The sequence below is a fragment of the Nerophis lumbriciformis genome, linkage group LG22 (assembly GCF_033978685.3).
Source record: "Nerophis lumbriciformis linkage group LG22, RoL_Nlum_v2.1, whole genome shotgun sequence".
Lineage (NCBI taxonomy): Eukaryota > Metazoa > Chordata > Actinopteri > Syngnathiformes > Syngnathidae > Nerophis > Nerophis lumbriciformis.
In genome coordinates, this window is record NC_084569.2 from 34,236,940 (window position 1) to 34,254,112 (window position 17,173).

The 17,173-nt window shown below is 40.1% G+C and overlaps 1 protein-coding gene across 2 annotated transcripts in view; it reads left to right on the plus strand.

Moving 5' to 3' along the window:
• Positions 1-17,173, plus strand: part of LOC133615283 (retinoic acid receptor alpha-A-like) — a 78,867-nt gene that overhangs the window by 42,460 nt on the left and 19,234 nt on the right. The window contains exons 2-4 of one of the 2 annotated variants that reach the window (XM_061973776.2): positions 7,351-7,505; positions 7,908-8,049; positions 16,305-16,465. In XM_061973776.2, the coding sequence (XP_061829760.1) occupies positions 7,351-7,505; positions 7,908-8,049; positions 16,305-16,465 (458 nt within the window). Of the gene's footprint in view, positions 1-7,350; positions 7,526-7,907; positions 8,050-16,304; positions 16,466-17,173 lie in introns of those variants that run through there. The other variant, XM_061973777.1, reaches the window with a different exon arrangement.

Below are 17,173 nucleotides of genomic sequence, written 5' to 3' on the forward strand. Positions count from 1 at the left end.
GCATCTTGAAGAAAGAGTTGCTTGAAGATGGTCTGTAGAACATAATCTATGCAACGTGTTGACCAAAGAACCACCATTACATGTTATGTAGACCACAAGGAAGTGTTTTAAATGTAGGAAAAAAATCATTACATGACCACTTTGATGCACTTTATAAACCGGTGAGCTTTTTGGTTTGAAAATAGACCTGAAAAGACCCGCTCATCAGCAGTGTGCTCTATGGTCCGAAAAATACGGTACTGTAAATCTGTGATGGGTTGTAGTTGAGCAGTAAATGTATTCCAAAGACTAGGACCAGCTTTGGAGAAAGACCGATTTCCCCACTGTTCATTTCTGTTTACATATATTTGATGGACTGAGGAACCTCCAGCTGCTGTTGGTTGGCAGACTGTAGAGCTCTACGAGGGCGTTACTACTAATGGGATGTTTAAGAGCTTACACAAATAGGACGGAGCAGCACCATTAAACTGCCTTAAAAACAAACATTTTAAATCAACTGTAAAACGGACTGGAAGCCAGTGCAGAGGGCACAGAAGTGGAGTGATTATGGCTCTGCTGTAAAGGTTGGCTCTTTCGCTTAGCTTGATGCTAACATACATTGGATGAACCCACTGACAGGCTATTGAAAATTAGCATTGTGACCAGTTTAAACTTGTACAACCATTTAACAAATTAAATTTTAACGCAACACAATTGATATAAAACTGATGATCAATTTCTACTTACAGTTGAATAGTCACCAAATTCTTTGGAAGCAAATATTGCCCGCTTAGTTTGTGCTGCCAGGTCAGTCTGCTGCGGTTCGGCACTGTGTGCTGACGAGGTACGGAAGCATGTTTCTCAAACCACAAGCTCTAATTTTAAAGGCCTACTGAAACCCACTAGTACCGACCACGGAGTCTGATAGTTTATATATCAATGATGAAATCTTAACATTGCAACACATGCCAATACGGCCGGGTTAGCTTACTAAAGTGCAATTTTAAATTTGGCGCGAAATATCCTGCTGAAAACGTCTCGGTATGATGACGTCTGCACGTGACGTCACGGATTGTAGAGGACATTTTGGGACAGCATGGTGGCCAGCTATTCAGTCGTCTGTTTTCATCGCAAAATTCCACAGTATTCTGGACATCTGTGTTGGTGAATCTTTTGCAATTTGTTCAATGAACAATGGAGACAGCAAAGAAGAAAGCTGTAGGTGGGAAGCGGTGTATTGCGTCCGGCTGCAGCAACACAAACACAGCCGGTGTTTCATTGTTTACATTCCCGAAAGATGACAGTCAAGCTTTACCATTGGCCTGTGGAGAACTGGGACAACAGAGACTCTTACCAGGAGGACTTTGAGTTGGATACGCAGACACGGTACCGTGAGTACGCATGCAGCTGCGGCTTCCAAACATTTGAACGCTTGCCCATACGTGCGTGCCGCTATGTGCATGTCACGTACGTAACTTTGGGGACTTTGGGGAAATATATGTGCTGTATGAACTTTGGGGAGGTGAACGGTACTTTGGGCTGTGGGATTGAGTGTGTTGTGCAGGTGTTTGAGTTGTATTGGCGGGTTATATGGACGGGAGGGGGGAGGTGTTTGTTATGCGGGATTAATTTGTGGCATATTAAATATAAACATGGTTGTGTTGTGGCTAATAGAGTATATATATGTCTTGTGTTTATTTACTGTTTTAGTCATTCCCAGCTGAATATCAGGTCCCACCCGCCTCTCACAGCATCTTCCCTATCTGAATCGCTCCCACTGCCCTCTAGTCCTTCACTCTCACTTTCCTCATCCACGAATCTTTCATCCTCGCTCAAATTAATGGGGAAATCGTCGCTTTCTCGGTCCGAATCGCTCTCACTGCTGGTGGCCATGGTTGTAAACAATGTGCGGATGTGAGGAGCTCCACAACCTGTGACGTCACGCGCATATCGTCTGCTACTTCCGGTACAGGCAAGGCTTTTTTATCAGCGACCAAAAGTTGCGAACTTTATCGTCGATGTTCTCTACTAAATCTGTTCAGCAAAAATATGGCAATATCGCGAAATGATCAAGTATGACACATAGAATGGACCTGCTATCCCCGTTTAAATAAGAAAATCGAATTTCAGTAGGCCTTTAAAATTGTTACTTTTGAATTTTTCAGTTGTTGCATTATTTCTCTAAAAATGCCAATTTATGTAGGTGTTACGTACTAAAACAATAGTCCCTTTTCAAACGCACACACACCTCTTCCTTACTTGAGTCTTCTGTTGAATGACCGTTTATCAAACTAGTTGCTTGGAAATCCACAGACCTTAATAATAAAGGGATCTGGCAAACCTTGTGTAGATACCACATTTACACTTGGAGTGTAGTTGTACTCTCTGTGTTAATTGGACTTTGATTCTGATCCGGGCTCATGTTTGGCACACTTACTCTCCTTCGGCACGATTGGAAGATGTGGGCCAGGTCACTCATTGATCGCAATGCCCACTGAAACTCTGTAGCATAAGCCGACTTTAACAGTAGTAACCAGATCGGAAAAACCTATGTAGTGACCAGTCTCTCATTTTATCGCTTTACTATTACTGTAATTGCACTAAACATGTAGTATCTAGCACAGACCTGGGCAAATTAAGGCCCGGGGGCCACATGCGGCCCATTGAGCTTTTCAATCTGGCCCGCCGGACATTCCCAAATAATTGTTTTAGATGTTTAAGATGGCAAGTGTAGCTGCCATTATGATGTGCACTCGTGTTTTCTAATGACCGGAAGTCTTCAACTATACTAAGTCTTTCAATGCTTTGAATCTGTATCATATACTAGTTACTAAGGTCATCTAATTAGTCACTATGGTCATCTAATTACTTACTATGGTCACTATGAGATATCTCAGATTGTAGGTGGATTTTTTTTTTCACTGTTGGTTGCATTTTAGTTGCGTTTCGGTTGATTGTAAAATATGTTGTCAATATTCAGTGTTTTATCATTCATAGTTAATATTGTAAATCCCACATTCTTTAGTTTCATGCACATTCTGGGTGTCTCATTCAGTAAAAAAAAATTCAAATTCCATAACATTTTTAGCTTTCAATCATTATTGTGAGGTTTTGTATTAGTGTTCCTAAAAATAGATATACCAGCCCCCAGACACACTTTTTTTAATCTAAATCTGGCCCCCCGAGTAAAATAATTGCCCAGGCCTGATCTAGCATCTTGTCATTAACTTAATTTTACTAAATGAATACACACTGTTGTAGCTAAAGATGTAATGATAAACATGAATGATTACCGCGGTAAAACTCCCGACAGTACGTATTATTTTAAATTGAAACGATGGAAAAATCAGCGCCAGCTCGCTAGCTTTAATGCTAACATGAAAACAAAAGACATTAACTTCTTTCTCCATTAAGAAATGACTTATATAAATACATTGCTGTCTTAGTAACTAAGCTGTTCAATTGTGCACATTGAACATACAAGATGTGCTCTCTTAGAACACAATGATCGTTCTGTAGGATTACGAGACGGAGGTGTTTTTACGGTGCGTTCAATGACCGCTGAATGGAGTAGGATACCACAACGCCTGCCAGAAATGATAAAGAATGATGGATTTTATTTATTATACACTTTTCATTTAAATTAAACAAAAGTGCTACAGTACAAAGCGATATTTAAAACATTAAAAGCTTAGCCAATAAAACAGATACAATTTTAAGACTAACCACACTATCACTACCGTACAAACCAATATTTAAAACATTAAAAGCTTAGCCAATGAAACAGATACGATTTTAAGACTAAACACACTATCAGTGAAGCATAAGAAACTCAAAATATTGGGTTTTCTAACAGTGTGTCTGTTTATTTTAGTTTTTTGTTGTATTTTTAAATAACTTGGTCAGAAGATTTCAGTGTGTATAAGTTAGGGGTGTAACGGTACACAAAAATTTCGGTTCGGTACGTACCTCGGTTTGGAGGTCACGGTTCGGTTCATTTTCGGTACAGTAAAAAAAACAAAAATATAAATATTTTGGTTATTTATTTACCAAATTTGTAAACAATGGCTTTTCCTTTTAACATTGGGAACACTATAATAATTCTGCCCATGTTAATCAACATTAAACTGCCTCTGCTCAGATTAAATAAAATGACAAAACTTTTCTTCTACATATAAAAAGTGCAACATTAAACAGTTTCACGTCAACTCATCATGCTTAATTTATTAAAGCATTTGGGAAGCCTGTAGTTGATTTTTATTATGTAAATGTTCTATTTTTATCAATATGTGATAGCAGGGACCCTGCCATTCAAAGCTTTTCTGTCCGTAACATACACACACCGCAAAATGAGCTAACGTTACGCTAAAAGCTAATTAGCCTTCACCTCAAGCCAGGACTGCGAGCGAGCAAGTTAGGGGTGTAACGGTACACAAAAATTTCGGTTCGGTACATACCTCTGTTTAGAGGTCACGATTCGGTTCATTTTTGGTACAGTAAAAAAACCAAAATATAAATTTTTTGGTTATTTATTTACCAAATTTGTAAACAATGGCTTTATCCTTTTAACATTGGGAACACTATAATAATTCTGCCCACGTTAATCAACATTAAACTGCCTCAAGTTGTTGCTCAGATTAAATAAAATGACATGTCTATCTGTGTTGGCCCTGCGATGTGGTGGCGACTTGTCCAGGGTGTACCCCGCCTTCCGCCCGATTGTAGCTGAGATAGGCTCCAGCGCCCCCCGTGACCCCAAAGGGAATAAGCGGTAGAAAATGGATGGATGGATGGACAAAACTGTTCTTCTACATATAAAATGTGCAACATTAAACAGTTTCACGTCAACTCATCATGCTTAATTTATTACAGCATTTGGGAAGCCTGTAGTTGATTTTTATTATGTAAATGTTATATTTTTATCAACATGTGATAGCAGGGACCCTGCCATTCAAAGCTTTTCTGTCCGTAACACACACACACCGCAAAATGAGCTAACGTTACGCTAAAAGCTAATTAGCCTTCACCTCAAGCCAGGACTGCGAGCGAGCTGAGCTGCAGTTTAAATTTTCTAGAACGTCATCGGGCTCAAGCTGATGTTACTAGTAGTTGACTGGGAGGTGTTTATTATAATTTGGGAGAGTCCGCTGCCTGATGCTTACCTGCTAAACACCTACTTGCTCGACGCTGAAGCATTGATGACATGCGCTCTGAATACGCACTGCTGATTGGCTGTTACCGCTTTGTGTGTAACCAATCAGATGGTTGTGTGGGTGGGACAATGCTGGGTGCTGAGACAGAGGCAGAAGAAGCAAAGCAGCTTGTTAAGACTTTAGCTTAGAAACTCGTTCGGTACACCCCCGTACCGAACCGAAAACCCTGTACCGAAACGGTTCAATACAAATACACGTACCGTTACACATTCAACAATACCACGACAATGATTATAACCAAGATCATTCTGGTCACGATAACTGTGATTTGAAATGTTCCTATATCTACATCCCTGGTGAGTTTACTGAATCCTTTCAGATGTTACCGTTTCAGGTATGCAAGGTGCGTTACTAGTAACCTCCCTGTGTATTGCAGCGTCCCGACAAAGGCACACAGTCCGAAGCACTTTTTAAACTTCATTCGACCTTAAAGGGGAACATTATCACCAGACCTATGTAAGCGTCAATATATACCTTGATGTTGCAGAAAAAAGACCATATATTTTTTTAACTGATTTCCGAACTCTAAATGGGTGAATTTTGGCGAATTAAACGCCTTTCTAATATTCGCTCTCGGAGCGATGACGTCACAACGTGACGTCACATCGGGAAACAATCGGCCATTTTCTCAAACACCGAGTCAAATCAGCTCTGTTATTTTCCGTTTTTTCGACTGTTTTCCGTACCTTGGAGACATCATGCCTCGTCGGTGTGTTGTCGGAGGGTGTAACAACACGAACAGGGACGGATTTAAGTTGCACCAGTGGCCCAAAGATGCGAAAGTGGCAAGAAATTGGACGTTTCTTCCGCACACTTTACCGATGAAAGCTATGCTACGACAGAGATGGCAAGAATGTGTGGATATCCTGCGACACTCAAAGCAGATGCATTTCCAACGATAAAGTCAAAGAAATCTGCCGCCAGACCCCCATTGAATCTGCCGGAGTGTGTGAGCAATTCAGGGACAAAGGACCTCGCTAGCACGGCAAGCAATGGCGGCAGTTTGTTCCCGCAGACGAGCGAGCTAAACCCCCTATCGACCCTAGCTTCCCTGGCCTGCTGACATCAACTCCAAAACTGGACAGATCAGCTTTCAGGAAAAGAGCGCGGATGAGGGTATGTCTACAGAATATATTAATTGATGAAAATTGGGCTGTCTGCACTCTCAAAGTGCATGTTGTTGCCAAATGTATTTCATATGCTGTAAACCTAGTTCATAGTTGTTAGTTTCCTTTAATGCCAAACAAACACATACCAATCGTTGGTTAGAAGGCGATCGCCGAATTCGTCCTCGCTTTCTCCCGTGTCGCTGGCTGTCGTGTCATTTTCGTGGGTTTCGCTTGCATACGGTTCAAACCGATATGGCTCAATAGCTTCAGTTTCTTCTTCAATTTCGTTTTCGCTACCTGCCTCCACACTACAACCATCCGTTTCAATACATGCGTAATTTGTTGAATCCCTTTAGCCGCTGAAATCCGAGTCTGAATCCGAGCTAATGTCGCTATAGCTTGCTGTTCTATCCGCCATGTTTGTTTGTGTTGGCTTCAGTATGTGACGTCACATGAAAATGGACGGGTGGTTAAAATCAGGCACTTTGAAGCTTTTTTTAGGGATATTGCGTGATGGGTAAAATTTTGAAAAAAACTTTAAAAAATATAATAAGCCACTGGGAACTGATTTTTAATGGTTTTAACCATTCTGAAATTGTGATAATGTTCCCCTTTAACGCAATGCTCAGTTCCAACACTGTATATTTCTGCGTCACTCTCCACACCAGCAACACTTTTCTCATTATCCACCAATCACACTCATGGCGAGGACAAGCAAAATTCCGCAGGAACAAAACGGCATTGTTTTGGGAGAAAATGTGTATGTTTTGGTGTGGTTGGTTTGGGCACCGTTTCGAAAGTACCCCGTGTTTATACATAAACCTTCCAAACAAGGGTAAAATGATCAAATAATTATTTCGCCCACTGTAGAGACATGGTGCAATCTTGTATTTTGCCATCTGGCACTTAACCGACGGCAATTGCAGCTGAATAATTAAATGTGTCCCCATTGGCAGCCAATTTAAGTCAGTTAGAAGGCAAAAAAACTCCTCGCTGAGACAATATTTAATTAGCGTCACACTAAAGGTCTGTTTTGTTTCGTTTTGCAGCAATTGAAACTGAAAGCACGAGTTCTGGAGAAGACTTGCTGGTCACAAGCCCCTCGTCCCCACCGCCTCCACCACGCATTTACAAGCCCTGCTTTGTATGTCAGGATAAATCTTCTGGTTACCATTACGGAGTCAGCGCCTGTGAGGGCTGCAAGGTACGCATCCAGTCATCAGCGTGAGTCAAACAGTTGCAATCATAACATCTCTATTCTCATCCTGGGTAGCAACAAAAACACTTGAGTGTGAATTGATGGAGACTACAGCTGGAAAACCTGAGTGGAGACCGTTAAACAGAGCATGAGTCGGCAGAGTGTTTGCATAATGTGTCAGGGTGGAGGCCATGACCTTTACACCCCCTTAGGATCACTAATCCTCTTTTGCCTTATCTAATCCAATAAACGCACACACACACGCTCACAATGTCTTAACATGCAATTGGTATTTACCTTGTTAACCATTGTTTCTGCCCCAAGCTCTCTAACTACAAAGATAGTCCTCAGCAGCTCTTTATGGAAGCGCTTTATATTTAAGTCATCATCTGTAATATGTTTTTACAGGGGTTCTTTCGGAGGAGCATTCAGAAAAACATGGTATACACTTGTCACCGGGACAAAGTTTGCGTGATAAACAAAGTGACAAGGAACCGCTGCCAGTCCTGTCGGCTGCAGAAATGCCTGGATGTGGGAATGTCCAAGGAATGTAAGTTCATATAACCGTTCTTTAAGTTTATCGATATGCTGAGTAAAAGAATGAACATGTTTCTGGTCCCATTCACATTCAATTGTTCTTTCGTCCTCCAAATGTCCCAATCAAGCTTGTTGTACAGCAGCTGTATTTCTTTGTTGTGTGGCGCCCCCGGGTGGCTGTTTCTAGTAAATACATCCCCCATCCACTCCTCAACTGTGGCCAAAAATCATTACATACATTAAGAAAGTGTTTCCCAACCTGTATTAAGCCAAGGCACATTACATTATAAAAAAAATGTCACGACACACCGCCACATACAAAAATGTTTATTAGATTTTTAAGTAGGGCTGCACGATTAATCGACATTGATGTTTTAATTAAGAGGCGGAGGTTTTGGGGGTTTTTCTCCGCCATCACCGGCATTTGAGTGACAGACATGTTCACCAATCACAATTGTTGAGCCTCACATCCTTTGCCTAGTTTTTAAATAATAGAATAGAATAGAATGGACTTTATTGTCATTATATTTGCATATAACGAGATTAAGGACTCCAACTGAAGGTGCGGTAGTGGGAACAAATATGGGGTAAAAATACATTTAATTACACAACAGGTAATAAAGAAAAAAATAACAATTGAAATAAACAGACTACTATCCAATAAAAAATAATAAGCAATCCTGTACGATATACAAAACACGATAGAAATACAAAATACTGTACTATATACAGAACAAGACAAGAGTACCGGAGGAATAAATAACAATCAGTGTCGGACGTATTGCACTCGAAGGGTAATATTGCACAGTAGGGTATTAGGGTATTGTATAGGGGTGAATTATTATTATAAGTTAGAGTTCAAGATGGTGACAGCTCTGGGAAAGAAGCTGTCTCTGAGTCTGTTTGTTCAGGCTCTGATGCACCTGTAGCGCAATAATGTATAATAATCTATAGAGATGTCCGATATTATCAGCCGATAAATGCGTTAAAATGTAATATCGGAAATTATCGGTACCGTTTTTTTTTTTTATCAGTATGTTTGTTTTTTTTGTTTTTATTAAATTAACATAAAAAACACAAGATACATTTACAATTAGTGCACCAACCCAAAAAACCTTCCTTCCCCATTTACACTCATTCACACAAAAGGGTTGTTTCTTTCTGTTATTAATATTCTGGTTCCTACATTATATATCAATATATATCAATACAGTCTGCAAGGGATACAGTCCGTAAGCACACATGATTGTGCGTGCTGCTGGTCCACTAAAAGTACTAACCGTTAACAGTTAATTTGACTACTTTTCATTAATTACTAGTTTCAATGTAACTGTTTTTATATTGTTTTACTTTCTTTTTTATTAAAAAAATGTTTTTAATTTATTTATCTTATTTTATTTTATCATTATTTTTAAAAAGTACCTAATAATAATAATGTGTTAATTCCACGACTGTATATATTGGTTGATATCGGTATCGGTTGATATCGGTATCGTTAATTAAAGAATTTGACAATATCGTAATATCGGGTATCGGCAAAAAGCCATTATCTTTTTTTTTTTTTTTTTTCTTTTTAAAAAAAAAAAAAAAAAAAAAAAAAAAAAAAAGCCATTATCAAACATCCCTAATAATGTATAATCCTTATGTAAGACAAGAACACACATGTTTTTTTTAATGCATTCTAAATATTAAATAAATGCGATCAATAGTTTGCTCACAATGGAGCCTCTCTGAGTCGCTCTATTCTGCTTGTAAAAGCTCTTAAAAAGCATCCAAACACCTCCATTAAGGTTTATATACAGTACATGCTGTAAGTATATATGTATTGTAGTAAAAGGCACATTCATAGTAACGCTTAATATTAACGTATGCTCAGTTTAAGCGTACGCGGTGCATTAATTTCAAATAGCGCATCACAATGTTTAGGTTTTTTGTAACATCACTGCAGACTTCATCATAACATAATACCGGGGTTTCCGCGGGGCATTAAAAAGCATTAAAAGTCATTAAATAGATTTTGAGAAAATTAAAGGCCTACTGAAATGCGATTTTCTTATTTAAACGGGGATAGCAGGTCCATTCTATGTGTCATACTTGATCATTTCGTGATATTTTTGCTGAAAGGATTTAGTAGAGAACATCGACGATAAAGTTCGCAACTTTTGGTCGCTGATAAAAAAGCCTTGCCTGTACCGGAAGTAGCAGACGATATGCGCGTGACGTCACAGGTTGTGGAGCTCCTCACATCTGCACATTGTTTACAATCATGGCTACCAGCAGCGAGAGCGATTCGGACCGAGAAAGCGACGATTTCCCCATTAATTTGAGCGAGGATGAAAGATTCGTGGATGAGGAAAGTGAGAGTGAAGGAATAGAGGGCAGTGGGAGCGATTCAGATAGGGAAGATGCTGTGAGAGGCGGGTGGGACCTGATATTCAGCTGGGAATGACTAAAACAGTAAATAAACACAAGACATATATATACTCTATTAGCCACAACACAACCAGGCTTATATTTAATATGCCACAAATTAATCCCGCATAACAAACCCCTCCCCCCTCCCGTCCATATAACCCGCCAATACAACTCAAACACCTGCACAACACACTCAATCCCACAGCCCAAAGTACCGTTCACCTCACCAAAGTTCATACAGCACATATATTTCCCCAAAGTCCCGTACGTGACATGCACATAGCGGCACGCACGTACGGGCAAGCGATCAAATGTTTGGAGGCCGCAGCTGCATGCGTACTCACGGTACCGCGTCTGCGTATCCAACTCAAAGTCCTCCTGTTAAGAGTCTCTGTTGTCCCAGTTCTCCACAAGCCAATGGTAAAGCTTGACTGTCATCTTCCGGGAATGTAAACAATGAAACACCGGCTGTGTTTGTGTTGCTGCAGTCGGCCGCAATACACCGCTTCCCACCTACAGCTTTCTTCTTTGCTGTCTCCATTGTTCATTGAACAAATTGCAAAAGATTCACCAACACAGATGTCCAGAATACTGTGGAATTTTGCGATGAAAACAGACGACTTAATAGCTGGCCACCATGCTGTCCCAAAATGTCCTTCACAATCCGTGACGTCACGCGCTGACGTCATCATACCGAGACGTTTTCAGCAGGATATTTCGCGCAAAATTTAAAATTGCACTTTAGTAAGCAATGTTAAGATTTCATCATTGATGTATAAACTATCAGACTGCGTGGTCGGTAGTAGTGGGTTTCAGTAGGCCTTTAAGGCCTTAAGTAGCATCAAATGGCATTAAAATATGTAACACAATTGTAGGACTTGGCCGATAGTCAATCAATCAAACGATAAATTAAAAGTAACTTAAGAACGTTGCGGTCATCGATATATTGCTACGTCTGTCTGTGTTTCTTTTCTTCCGCTGCGGCTTTCAAACTGGATCCATGAAGTCCGAAAGCGAGAGAAGTGCGGCCGCTATAGCAGACACTCCAGTGCTGGACGGCAAAATGAAACTGCTCGCGGGCCCAAACTTTGCCATTCTTTGGTGATTGTAGGCGTGTAGTCCTTAACAGTGACACCATGTCATGTTCATGAGGAAGCTCAGCTTGTTTCATACACGGCTCTTTTATTTCAGTCTCCAGTTGAACATGCATGAGCTAACTTGGCTAACATGAGCAGGTCTGTTGACGCACTTAGGATGGACAACCAAGGAGACAATTCTCACAACAGACCACAACTCTTATTTTCTGACATTCCCCCTGTAAATAAATAAGAGTTCATTCAGCTGCCTGACACTTTATACATAAATTGCTATCTAATGCACCCATTTTAAACAACTGAGAGTATAAAATACAATCTATTCATGTTGAATTGACTCAATTTAATGCATCTAAAGCATGGGTGTCAAACTCTGGCCCGCGGGCCAAAATTGCCCCGCCGTGTAATTTCACTTGGCCCTTGAGGCAATATCAAATTAACACTACAGCTGGCCCGCCGATTATATACAGCGGCGGTAACACCGCATTCACCGCTAATTCTAATACTTGCCAAACCTCGCAGGAGACTCCCAAATTTCAGTGCCCCTCCCAGAAATCGTCACGTCCGCTTTTCATCCAGTCCAACGAGTGCTGGCCCAGTCACATAACATGTGCGGCTTCCGGGACGCTACAAGGTGTGTGTGTGGGGGTGCGGGGGGTTTGGTGGTAGCGGGGGGTGTATTTTGTCGCGTCCCGGAAGAGTTAGTGCTGCAAGGGGTTCTGGGTATTTGTTCTGTTGTGTCGGATGTTCTCCCAAAATGTGTTTGTCATTCTTGTTTGGTGTGGATTCACAGTGTGGCGTATATTTCTAACCGTGTTGAAGTTGTTTATACGGCCACCCTCAGTGTAACCTGTATCGCTGTTGATCAAGTATGCGTGGCATTCACGCGCGTGTGCGTACAGAAGCCGCACATATCTTGTGACTGGGCCGGCACGTTGTTAGAATGGATGAAAAGCGGACTTGACGACAGCTCGTAGAGGACGTTAAAGGCAGTGCCTTTAAGGCACACCCCCAAGACTGTGGTCCGGGTGGACTACGAGATATAATGACTGATGAACACCTTCGTTGGATAATGAAGGTTGCCTCAGCTCAAAGCCTGAGCCCGACATTAATTAACTAACATCCAAGAAAAGATGGCAGGTATCTGGCTTGGGCACATCAGATTAGATCAGTGTGTTGCAAACTGAGCAGTTTAAAGTCCTGAATGGTTGGTTTATTCATTATTTTATTTTCAAATTTATTAGCCTGTGGAAAAAGTTAATGTTGATATTCATCTCAGAAGGCTGCAAATAGAAAAGAGGCATTCAATTTTTATTTAAATTGTATTTGATATGCTATTGATATTTTTTAATTATTATTATTATTATTTGAAACTCGTTTTTGCATGTCACTATGAAGTTATATAAGCCTTGTGTGTTCAATATTCAATGCAAAACTTGTTTGGGTCCCTATTAAAAGGTTAATTTGTTCAACCTTGGCCGGCGGCTTTGTTCAGTTTTAAATTTTGGCCCACTCTGTATTTGAGTTTGACACCCCTGATCTAAAGGGCTTATTGGCATTTTTCCGAATATCATTCCATGACATGTAGTTTTCAAAAATGTTTAAATCATTTATCCATTTTTCCGAACTCATGCGTCATTTTATTATTCCATTAAACTTTTTACCTATTTTTTTATCATTATTGTATCCTGATGATAAAAAAAAAAAACTCCTGCAGTTTGTGGCTATAATAAGGCATATTTTCAGAGGATATGCATTTTTACAGCATGTTTAAAATGGATGCAATTTAAAAAAATTAATTACATTATATTGATCAACTAATCCAGGATTAGGATGTTTATAGAATGTTTAAATGAAGTTCCTCTTTAATCATTTTGATTGAAGGTACATGTAATGATTGACAGGCGGAACATTTTAATTGGTTATTTTCTAGAGAAGTGCACAAAGTCAGAACCCTGGATGCTACTATAGAAAAATAAATATATAAAAATAAATTATCAGATGAAAGAGTCTTGCGAGCCAATTCTAATTCACTAGATAGTAAAAGTTAATGTTAATTTCAGCTACCGTATTTTTCGGCGTATAAGTCGCTCCGGAGTATAAGTCGCACCGGCCGAAAATGGATAATAAAGAAGGAAAAAAAACATATATAAGTCGCACTGGAGTATAAGTCGCTTTTTTTGGGGAAATGTATTTGATAAAAGCCAACACCAAGAATAGACATTTGAAAGGCAATTTAAAATAAATAAAGAATAGTGAACAACAGGCTGAATAAGTGTACGTTATATGAGGCATAAATAACCAACTGGTATGTTAACGTAACATATTATGGTAAGAGTCATTCAAATAACTATAACATATAGAACATGCTATACGTTTACCAAACAATCTGTCACTCCTAATCGCTAAATCCCATGAAATCTTATACGTCTAGTCCAGGGGTCGGCAACCTTTACCAGTCAAAGAGCCATTTTGACCAGTTTCACAAATTATAGAAAACAATGGGAGGCGCAAAATTTTTTTGAAATTTTAAATGAAATAACACTGCATACGAAGTTTTTTTTTTTTTTACTTTGTGCTATGTATAACCAGGGGTCTCAGACACGCTGCCCACACCTTTATATGGAATTTGAAAGCTGGTGCGGCACGCAGGATTTTATTTAATGGCGCTTGTCAGCGTCATGCATGCCATAATGGTACAGCATATAGCACCCACTACAGTCAGCGTGCCTGATCAGCCACACGTTGTATGGGGCTTCCGCTTTGCTCCCGTAGGTAACAGCATGGCATACTTGGTCAACAACCACACAACTCACACTGACGGTGGCGGTATAAAAAACTTTAACACTCTTACTAATAATGCGCCACACTGTGAACCCACACCAAACAAGAATGACAAACACATTTCGGGAGAACATCTGCACCGTAACACAACATAAACACAACAGGACAAATACCCAGAATCCCATGCAGCCCTAACTTTTCCGGGATACATTATACACCCCCGCTACCAAACCCCGCCCACCTCAACCGACGCACAGAGGGGGGGGTTGATGTGTGAGGGAGCAGGGTTAGGGTGGGGGAGGGGTTTGGTGGTAGCAGGGGTGTATAATGTAGCCCGGAAGAGTCAGGGCTGCATGGGATTCTGGGTGTTTGTTCTGTTGTGTTTATGTTGTGTTAAGGTGCAGATGTTCTCCCGAAATGTGTTTGTCATTCTTGTTTGGTTTTGGTTCAAAGTGTGGCGCATTATTAGTAAGAGTGTTAAAGTTGTTTTATATGACCACCGTCAGTGTAACCTGTGTGGCTGTTGACCAAGTATGCATTGCTGTCGCGCACGTGTGCAGGCTAAAGATGTATATTGTTTAACAAGTGTTGGGCTGGCACTCTGTTAATACAGATTGTAGAGGGCACCAAATGTTGTACCATCATGGCACGCCCTTATTATAGCTGTAAGGGTGAAAATCGGTGAATATTAATCCCGGGAGTTTTCTGCGAGAGGCACTGAAATCTGGAAGTCTCACGGGAAAATTGGGGGGTTCAGCAAGTAAGCTGCTGAGCCGCATCAGAGTGATCAAAGAGCCGCATGCGGCTCCGGAGCCGCGGGTTGCCGACCCCTGGTCTAGTCTCTTACGTGAATGAGCTAAATAATATTATTTGATATTTTACGCTAATGTGTTAATCATTTCACACATAAGTCGCTCCTGAGTATAAGTCGCACCCCCGGCCAAACTGAAAAAAACTGCAACTTATAGTCCGAAAAATACGGTATACATTATGATTACATTATTATAAACACTGTGTATTTTTTATTGGTTATTTTTAATTTTTAAAACGTGATGCATAAAGCAAATATTATCAAAGTAAATTATTACATATTGTTCTAATGTGTGATCCCTTGAGACAAGAAGCAGTAACATGCCTTCCTTCCGTTATTTTTGCAGTTCTATGCATTCATATATACCGTATTTTTCGGACTATAAGTCGCAGTTTTTTTCATACTTTGGCCGGGGGTGCGACTTATACTCAGGAGCGACTTATGTGTGAAATTATTTACACATTAGCGTAAAATATCAAATAATATTATTTATCTCATTCACGTAAGAGACTAGACGTATAAGATTTCATGGGATTTAGCGATTAGGAGTGACAGATTGTTTGGTAAACGTATAGCATGTTCTATATGTTATAGTTATTTGAATGACTCTTACCATAATATGTTACGTTAACATACCAGTTGGTTATTTATGCCTCATATAACGTACACTTATTCAGCCTGTTGTTCACTATTCTTTATTTATTTTAAATTGCCTTTCAAATGTCTATTCTTGGTGTTGGCTTTTATCAAATACATTTCCCCAAAAAAAGCGACTTATATATGTTTTTTTTCCATCTTTATTATGCATTTTCGGCAGGTGCGACTTATACTCCGGAGCGACTTATACTCCGAAAAATACGGTACAGAGTATAAAAATTGCAATTTTGGAGGTAAAAATCGTGTCAAAGTTGTGCAGCCCTAATATTAAGTATCTCCTGCAAAGAGCATTTAATTATATTACTTCTCAATATGCATTTTTGGAATATATACGTAAATGGACCGAGATGCATTATTTAGAGTGAATAAAGTCATTTTTTGACAATTTAAGTGAAATCAGATCATTTTCCAGAGGACATCAGATGTTTGGGAACCACTGCATTTAAATAGAGACATTTGAGTATGTAATACATCGAGTAAACATGCCATGTTTCCTTCTGCCATCAGTGGTTCGGAATGATCGGACGAAGAAAAAGAAGGAAGAGAAGAGGCCGGTGGAGGTGGAAGTCTATGTGTTGTCAGCAGACACAGAGCAGATGATCGAGCGAGTACGGCGCGCACATCAGGACACGTTTCCCTCTCTTGGTCAGCTGGGAAAGTACACTACGGTACTCACACTTATATTTTACTACATTACAGTGGAACCTGTTTATCTCGACAACCTGTCTATGTGGACCAACTCGTCAAGTCTCAATCCACCATGTTTTTAAAACTAAAAACTGTTTGATAAAGTCAACGCTGATACAAACCCCGTTTCCATATGAGTTGGGAAATAAAAAAAGCTTCAAAGTGCCTGATTTTAACCATCGTTATAAACACCCGTCCATTTTCCTGTGACGTCACATAGTGATGCCAACACAAACAAACATGGCGCATAAACAGCAAGCTATAGCGACATTAGCTCGGATTCAGACTCGGATTTCAGCGGCTTAAGCGATTCAACAGATTACGCATGTATTGAAACGGATGGTTGTAGTGTGGAGGCAGGTAGCGAAAACGAAATTGAAGAAGAAACTGAAGCTATTGAGCCATATCAGTTTGAACCGTATGCAAGCGAAACCGACGAAAACGACACGACAGCCAGCGACACGGGAGAAAGCGAGGACGAATTTGGCGATCGCCTTCTAACCAACGATTGGTATGTGTTTGTTTGGCATTAAAGGAAACTAACAACTATGAACTAGGTTTACAGCATATGAAATACATTTGGCAACAACATGCACTTTGAGAGTGCAGACAGCCCAATTTTCATCAATTAATATATTCTGTAGACATACCCTCATGTCAGCAGGCCAGGGAAGCTAGGGTCGATATTC